Genomic DNA, 9304 nt, shown 5'->3' on the forward strand with positions numbered 1-9304 from the left:
ACAGTTGTATGCAAAGGTTTGGGCACCCCTGATGATTTCCATGTACCTGTCTAATTTTGTTTAAAGAATTATTGCACACTTTCTGTAAATCCTATAAACTTCATTTCACTTCTCAAATATCACTGTGTTTGGCTGCTATATGATATATTTAACTGAAATTGCTGATCCAAACAACCAATGATTTATAAAGGAAAATCATGGAAATCATCAGGGGTGCCCAAACTTTTGCATACAGCTGTTACCTCTAGAGTGCTTAATGGCAGTATGTTTGCATGTTTCCTCAATGCTAGTAAAGCTTTCGATAGGGTAAATCTCTCAGTATTATAAAGCTGTCATTAGGAGAGGAGTTCCTGATTGTATTGTCAGATTACTGGTGGTATGGTGTGCTAACCAGAAAATGTGTATCAGATGGGGGAATGATGTCTCAGAGTTCTTTGGAGTATGGTGGCATTTTGTCCCCTCATTTATTTAATAGCTACATGGATGACCTGGTGTCATCAGATGTTGCCTGCTATTATAGTTTCATACTAATGAACCACATTATGTATGCAGATGACCTGATGCTAATTACACCCTCAATGGCAGGACTCAACAAGCTGTTGAAAGTATGTGAGCTGTTTGGTGATAAAACTGCTGTGTACTATACAACCCCAAGAAGAGTGTGAATGTAAATTAGGGCTGTCTGAAGGTGGCTGATTTACCCAGTGTTTAAACTAAACGGAGAAGTACTGAAAGAAGGTGACTCGTGTAGATACCTCGGACACAATCAGTTAAGGCCATAAGTGATGACCTTGGTATAACCAGATAATGCAGGCAGCTATATGCTCAAGGAAACATGTCCTATGCAAATTTTATATGTGTAATCTTAATGTTATCAAACTTGTTTCGTTCATACTGCTCACCTGTGTACACTCCTCAACTTTGCTGGAACTACAAGAAATCATCTATAAACAAAATGTATGTATCGCTTTTAAATTATTCATTAGATTTTTCAAACATGACAGTACAAGTACACTCTGCACAGTCTTGACATAGAGTGTTGTCAGGCTGTGATCAAGAATTTGGTATATCTGTTCATGTAGTGTCTAAATAAGTCTGTGAATCCCATCATATGGGACTATGAGACCAACCAAAATATAGGTCCAGGATTAGGACCCACTGCTTAGGGATGTTAGATATGAAATTCTCTGTGTAAGTTTGTAACTGGCTAGATATGAACCTACATAGAAATCATGTATCGATGTACTCCTGAGTCTGGAATAAAGTCATTATTATTATATTATTTAGCCGGATTTCATGTTGTATACTAACGGTGTTAGCACTTTTAGCAGCTGTCGATAGTCTGAACTGGTAGGTCCAATTAATGCACGATTACTGTGGAAATATGGGGCTAATAACTTTGACTGTCTACATTCAAGTAAATCGTTATGAGAACCACCGCGCAGTCCCCAAAAATATGATTTAATAAACACCCGAACTGAGGTTAGCTTGTTAGCGGGCACTTAAGACAGGTGCATGTTCAAGCTTTCTTCTTTAGACACACACACTGAGCCACCCACCACGCTCCGCCCCTTTATGCATTAGTGAGTTCATGGTGAATCAGTGCAGGTGGGCCTCTCAACATGGCAACGCCTAGACAAGCGTCTCATTTGGAAGTGAAGGAAGAAGTGTGCTATGTGAAATTCAGGGAGGAGGTGAGAGAGGCACTGGATGGAGGTGAAGGGATTTTGGACAATTGGAAAAGTACTGCAGATGAGGTGAGGGAGACAGCTAAGAAGGTACTGAGTGTGACATCTGGACAGTGGAAGGAAGACAAGGATACTTGGTGGTGGAATGAAGATGTTCAGGAAAACATAAGGAGAAAGGTTCGTGAAAAATAATTTGGAGAGTCAGAGAGATAAAGGAAGCTAACAGGAGTACAAGGATATGACACATAAAGTAAAAATAGAAGTGCCAAAAGCTAAGGAAAAGACATATACATGAACATGAACTTAAACAGGGAGAAAAATGTTTGTACCAATTGGCCAAACAAAGGAACTCAGCTGGAAAGGATGTGTAGCAGGTTAGGGTGGTAAAGATGGTAATGTGATGACAAGCGATGAGAATGTGTTGAGAAGGTGGAGAGAATATTTTGAGGAGCTGATGAATAAAGAAAATAACAGAGAGAGAGAGAGAGAGAGAGAGAGAGAGAGAATCAGAAAGTGCAAGGGATTAGTAAGGATGAAGTGAGGATGGTTCTGAAGAGGAAAGGCATTTGGTCCAGATGACATTCCAGTGGGGGGGATGGAAATGTCTAGGTGAGATTCCATTGAATTATGGAAACTGAGAGGATGGCTGAGAAGTGGTGACGATGTGTACTGGTTCCTATTTTTAAGAACAGGGGTGATGTGCAGAGCTGCAGTAACTACAGAGGTATAAAGCTAATCAGCCACAGCATGAAGATATGGGAAAGAGTAGTAGAAGCTAGGCGTAGAAAACAGGTGAACATTTGTTAGCAGCAATATGGTTTCATACCAAGAAAGAGCACTACAGATGCAATGTCTTCCTTCACTGAGAGTACTGATGGAGAAGTATAGAGAAGGCCAGAAGGAGTTGCATTGTGTGATTGTAGATTTAGAGAAAGCTTATAAGAGGGTGCCAAGAGAAGAGTTGTGGTATTGTATGAGGAAGTCTGGAGTAGCAGAGAAGTATATGAGGGTGGTGCACGATATGTACGCGGACAGTGTGACAGCGGTGAGATGTACAGTGGGAATGACATTCATTCAATGCTGAGGGGGGACTGAGGTGGGTGGCTCCTTTCTTGTTCACAATGGTGATGGACAGGTTGATGGATGAGATCATACAGGAATCTCCATTGACTATGATGTTTGCAGACAACACTGTGATCTGTAGTGAGAGTAGAAATAAGATTGATACAACTCAGGAGATGTGGAGTTACACTCTGATGAGAAGGGAAATGAAAGTCAGTAAGAGCAAGACTGAGTACGTGTGTAAATAAGAGGGAGGCCAGTGGAATAGTGCAGTTCCAAGAGAGGTGGTGAAAGTAGATGAATTTGAATACTTGGGGTCAAGTATTCAAAGTAATGGAGAGGTGGGAAAAAAGAGTGCAGGCAGGGTGCAGTGGGTGGAGCAAGCTGGCAGGAGTGATTTCTGATGGAAGAATATTAGCAAGAGTGAAGGGTGAAGTCTACAAGACAGCAGTGAGACCAGCTACGTTGTATGGCTTAGAAACGATGGCACTAACAAAAAGAAGGAGGCAGAGCTGAAGATGTTGAGATTCTCTTTTGGAATGATGAGGATGGACAGGATTAGGAATGAACATATCAGAGGGACAGCTCAGGTTGGACGGTTTGGAGACAACGTGAGAGAGGCGAGCTTGAGATGATTTGGACATGTGCACAGGAGGGACCCAGGGTATATAGAGAGAAGGATGCTGAGGATGGAGCCACCAGGCAGGAGGAGAAGTGGAAGGCCAGAGGAAGTTTTTGGATGTGCTGAGGGAGGACTTGCAGGTGGTTGGTGTGACAGAGGAAGATACAGAGGACATGGTGAGATGGAAAGGATTGATCTGCAGTAGCGAAACAAAAAAAATGTAATTTGTATGCCTTTTATTGTTTTGGATATTTCTAAGGAAATATGGTATCCCTTTTGGGGTCTCAAACTGATGGAAAAATCTGATAATGCATTTTTGTGGTCTGCAGTTTGCAGATCAGATCCATCAAATTGATGTCTGACCCGGGGATGAAATAAACGTAATAATATAAGTTTGTGAGAGTGCTTTTACTGTCAAAGTAATTCAGCTGCAGTCAATCGGCACATTGTACTGGGGGTGGAGCCTGTGGAGTCTGTGGTAGAGGTGCCAGAGAGGAGGATGTTGAGAAAACTGCTCACCATCCGGCACAACACCTCCCACCCCCTGCATGCCACACCGATGACCTGTGAGAGCACCTTCAGCCAAAGACTGAGGCCACCAAGGTCCATCACAGAACGCCACAGGAGGTCCTTCCTACCTGTGCCAGTCAGACTGCATAACTCCTGAATTTGAGAAAACTAAAACAAACAAAAAAAACCTTTCGCAACTGGTTGCATTACATTAAGTTGACTTAAATTTTATTTTTTACAGTTAAAATAGTTATGATTTTATTATTCATCAGAATATTCTGAATAAACATTTAATAATTATATACATACAATGACAATAATAACATCTATTATTACTATGATTATTACTATTTATTTGTAATAAATATTTAACGCAATATATAATACAAATATATATTTGCAGACACAAGGAATGAACCCTGAGTCCATTTACAAGAGTCTTCATATGTTCCAGTGATTCAAGCTACACATTCTAAACTGTAATGAATAAAATTAAAACTCTTAGCAAATAAACACTAAAACAGACACCATTCTGTTATGTTTGATAAAACCCTGTGAAATAACGACAAAAAAAAAAATACCATCAAACCATCAGTTCCAAATGAACAAAAACAGGCAATTACTCATAAAAAATAATAAATTAGGAGCTGCATATTTTAAAACGCTGAACCTCCGTTATTCTTAATAAATTTAACATATTCTGTTAACGTTGTCATCATATTGAATCATATTGATTTGTATTTTTCTTGGTATCAAACTATGTATCTGTGTAACTTTCACTGAGTTTAAGGCCACGTCAAACTGCAGAATGGAATAATACTCCAAAACCAAGACGAAGTTAATGAGGGAATCGATTCAAAATGTTCATAAACCAGAAACGTTTGTCACTTTTAACGTGGCTCCACTTAAATAAATAAATAAATTAATAAATAAATGCCGTTAAATCGCTTATGCACCGAACGACACAGTGTGACTCCAGCGAAGATATTTTTTATTATTATTTTTGTATTTATTATTATTATTAATATTATTGTTATTATTATTATTATGGTTACGCGTGATGAGAAATTGCAAAAAAAAAAGAAAAAAAAAAGGCAAAAATGTACTCGAGACGGAGCTAAATTAGGCCCCGCCCCTTTGTTCGACGTCAGTCTCGTCGTTTCAGTTACACAGCACAACGGTTGTCCGAGTCTGGTGCAGATACACTGTGTTAGTTTGTTCTGCCTGATAACGTGAAGCAAACTTCTCAAACGTGGGAAATAACTGTATATTTTGCAAGCACGATCATTTTTAGCGCTCAATAAAACGGAGGGCTTTTAGTGTAGCGTCAGTGTTGTACTTTGTGTGTGTTTTGTTGTTGATGACGTCACGTGTGTGCTGCACTGAGGCACGAGCGCATCACCGTGTGTCAGTGAGTGTCAGCAGGAGGCAGGATGATGGACAAGGTTTCCACAGTTTTACTACTTTATATCTTCAAGTTAGGACTTTTTAAACTGCAAAATAGTTTTTTAGGACAAAATATTTGAACGCAAAGTTGAAACATTTTGGTAGAATTGACGTTATCACTGGAAGGATAACTGACTAATCAGAAAATAATCAGTGGACTGATACAAAAAATATTCGGTTCACTGAAAAAATAATTGTTAGTTTAATTAATTATGAAATAATCATTAGTTGCAGTCCCATAACATATTAATAATTAGTTTCTAAGAAACTTTTGGGGGGCAAAAAAAGAATTTGCTGTAGTTTTTGGGCATTTTAATTCCATAATCACCAGCACATTTTATGTTCCACAGTCAGTGAGTCATCAAGATTTTGACTGTTTTCCTTCTTTATGCAGAAGAGCTACAGTTTGGAATCTGGGCCTCGCAAAATGGACCCAAAGACGAAAAGTGTCAATCCTGCTGCTGTGCAGGCACTTCTGAGGAGGCAGCACCTTGATGCTCAAATGAAAGGTATTCATGGAAACATGTCCTTTTATTTATATTCACAGTGTTTATCACACAGATGCTGTATGATTATCAAATGAATGCTCTTTTTAATCGTAATCTCTACCTGCTGTTTGCTCCAGAAATGCAACAGAAGAAACAGATGCAGGACCTTCTGGCCAAGAGAGTTGAGATGAAGACGGACAGTAGGGCACGAGCCATGGCTTCACGTACCAAGGACAACTTCCATGGCTACAATGGGATCCCAGTAATTCAGAGACCTAAGAAGAGGAAATCAAAGTTTGAAATACAAGAAGAAACAATGAAAAATGCAGGACAGTACCAGAATGGAGCCAAGCGTGTCAAACATACATATCACCCAGAGAACAGTTCAAAACCGGAGCCAGCTCCACTAAGAGCAGATAAAATCAGAGATGTTGGTGAGAGTAGTAGAGAATCCTTCCCCAAAAAGCAAAATGAAGTACCCAAACACCCACGACCTCCCATGAATTATACAGAGTTAATTAAATTGGCAGAACAGCTGCAGTCTGTACCAGCTGAGCTAAAACCCAAGATGGTGAAAAAGGATGAAAGGCCCAGAACTGCTGAGGAGATAAGGGAGCTGGAGGTGGAACACAAGGCAAAAAGGTGGGACAAAGACAGAGACCCTCATGCAGAGAGAGAAGGGGACAGCAGGTGTCATTCTGTCTCTAAGACAATGAAAAAAGGCACATCAGAGAAGGAGCAGAAGCATCTGAAACCACAACGGAGCTCTGCAGAAAGTCCAGTCTGCCCAGTTTGTCAGAAAAGAAATCAGACTCAACACCAAAGAGTGATCAAGGGCCAACTTCTTCTCAGGCTTCTAAAATAAAGACATCTCATGATGATAGAGACAGATCCCAGAAGAATATGTCAAACTCTTCTGGTATCACAAATTATAAAATCCCCTTAAAAGCAACATTCCTTCCTGGTTCATCCAAACAAGACGTCCCCAAGCCCTCATTTAGCCAAAGATCTGCTCCATCAAGTCACCTTGACCTCAAAAAACAGAGTGTACCTCGAAGACCTGCAGATATCCATGAGTGTTCATGGAGCCAGACAGGGACCCAATCCACATCCGGACACGCAGCACAGACCTGGTGGACCACCAAGACCAGGAATGATGAACAGACCACCAGGTAAGAACAAAAACGATAATGTTTTTAAAAAGTTCTTTGTGTGATGTTGATCTTCAGTGTAACACTGTGTAATAGTACTCTGTGCAGCATTTTCCAAAGCAGTGTCAGAAAGCATCTTGTAAACGTCAAGCAGCATGTCTGTGGACATTTTTAATGGTTTAATTCAGACAGTCCCAAACTGAAGAACACCAGGACCCACTTTGAAATCTGAAAATCATCTGAGGACAACCAAAACCTTACAGTTTTGATCATGACGTGGAAATAAGATGAAGAATTTCCATTTTTAGAAGATATTAACTGGGTTAGATAATTGAAAAATACATATTTTAAATTCTATGGCTTTGTTTTGTTACTTCGGATTGCATTATAAGATAAATATTTTTGGTGGAAGTTATTTTTTTTTAAATTAATTTTTTAAGGTCCCTCATGGCAGTGCCTTTGCTGCCCCCTGGTGGGCATGTCAACAACATGGGATCACATATTAATAATTACCAAAAAACACAGTTTCCCCACAGGCTTCTTCCAAACTATAGCAAGTGTGTTTTCATGTTTCAAATACAGTTTATCTCTTCGTGTGTGTGTATGTGTATTTTCAAAAACTGCTTTTGACACAAGTGTAATAGTGAGTGTGCAGCCTGTTAACCAGTTCCTAAATTTGTCTCTCAGTTCCAGTGTTGTCACCAATTACGTCTGTGTACAAGAGAAAGTCTGAGGATGAAGAAGATGAAGCTGAGTCAGAAAAGGGGGATTTTATTGAAGATGACGGTGAACCACAGCTTGACATTTCCAAACACATTCGAGAAATCTTCGGCTATGATCGAACCAGGTAGGTGTTGGCGTGTCAGATTTTGGGCAGAGGTGATTTGAGGGTGTTCATGGACCATGTGATCATTCTCAGATACAAAGAAGAAAGTGACCATGCACTGAAGCTGACAGAGAGCAGCTGGAAAGACGTGCAGAAAGAAGAAGCCCAGAGGTAAGATGAGTACAGCTTGGACCGTTTTTTTTACTCTTCATCTGTTACTTTGTTTTCCAAGAAGTCTTCGTCGTTGTGTCAGTCAGATAACAGCGAGTTTTCTGATTCCTGTTCTTTGTGTTTAGTTTGAGATTAGCTGTGCAGGAAGATCTGGAGGAGGAGAGAAAAAAGGAGAAGAAAAGCAAAGAAGGCCAAAATGACCTGAAACCCGCCTTTGTCCCTGTGACTCAGTCTGTTTGGAGCCTTTCTTCTCCTGAACAAGGAAAAGATGGAGACGAGTGACTTTTTTTTAAACAGGAAAATCAAACTCTTATCTTGTACAACCTGAGTTTAATTTTAAACAAATTAATTGAAGTCAACTTTTCTTGATATATTTTGTTACACTGATCATCAGAATCTTGACATTATGGCAGCTTTTTTATTTAAATTGATAACTGTCTTTTAATAAAATGTTATTCCTGTTTTTCTTGGTTGTATCTTTGTTCCATTTGATATATTGCTGCACATTCCAGCTGTTAAAGTTTGAGTCAATAAAATGGTTAAAATGTAAACAGCTTGTTGATGAATGACTGAGTTTTGTGTTAAAGTTGTATTTTGTGCAGGTGTTTTCCACACTGGAATGTCTGCACATCCTTTGAGCTTTTACACATTTTAATTCCTTTATGTCTCAGTTGTTGGTGGAGATTTAGGAATTCTAAGTGTGTGTGTTTGAGTGTGTGTGTGTGTGTGTTTCTTCATTTTCTGCCACTTGTCTGGGTCATGGTGGCAGCAGACCAAGCAGCTCATCCCACACTTCCTCATCCTCTGCCTGTAACTCTTCCGGGGAATCTCAAGGTGTTCCCAAGTCATCTGGGAAATATAATCCCTCCAGGTGTCCTGGTTCTTCTCCGGTGTCTGCTCCAGGTTGGACATGCCTGGAAGACCTCCCTCGGGAGACGACCAGGGCTCATTCTCACCAGATGTCTGAACCAGCTGAACCAGCTGCTTTCAGTGTGAAGAAGCAGCAGCTCTACTCCAAGTCCCTACAGGATTGTTGAGCTTCTCACCATCCAGGAGCCCAGATACCCGACAGGAATCTCATTTCCGCCGCTTGTATCAGTGATCTTATTCTTTGGGTCATTATCCAAAGTTCATGACCACAGGTGAGGCTCAGAGGGTAAATCGACTCGTAAACAGAGTCACCTTCTGGCTCAGCTGCTTCTTCAGATTTTTTTCTTCTTGAAATAAAATGCCAGGTTCCAATGTTTTGTTTCTGATGGATCACTTTTTATGCTCTTCATTAAAATGGAGCATTTTGTTCTTTGATGACACATAATCATGATGGTTCAGTGGACAGTGAG

At 40.1% G+C, this 9304-nt stretch overlaps 2 protein-coding genes across 2 annotated transcripts in view; both read left to right on the forward strand.

The window, feature by feature from the left end:
- The window catches only part of spty2d1 (SPT2 chromatin protein domain containing 1), a 34534-nt gene that overhangs the window by 19058 nt on the left and 6172 nt on the right, over positions 1 to 9304 (forward strand). The window contains exon 7 of the transcript XR_004562286.1: positions 2041 to 2052. The gene's annotated coding sequence lies outside the window, so the exon portion shown is untranslated. The remainder of the gene's footprint in view (positions 1 to 2040; positions 2053 to 9304) is intronic.
- Positions 1623 to 8246, forward strand: LOC117514946 (protein SPT2 homolog). The gene is given in 8 exon segments (XM_034175514.1): positions 1623 to 1694; positions 5723 to 5837; positions 5954 to 6595; positions 6598 to 6988; positions 7046 to 7056; positions 7655 to 7814; positions 7887 to 7964; positions 8090 to 8246. Coding segments are annotated over 8 exon segments (1626 nt in total).

This window comes from Thalassophryne amazonica, chromosome 8 (assembly GCF_902500255.1).
Source record: "Thalassophryne amazonica chromosome 8, fThaAma1.1, whole genome shotgun sequence".
Classification (NCBI taxonomy): domain Eukaryota; kingdom Metazoa; phylum Chordata; class Actinopteri; order Batrachoidiformes; family Batrachoididae; genus Thalassophryne; species Thalassophryne amazonica.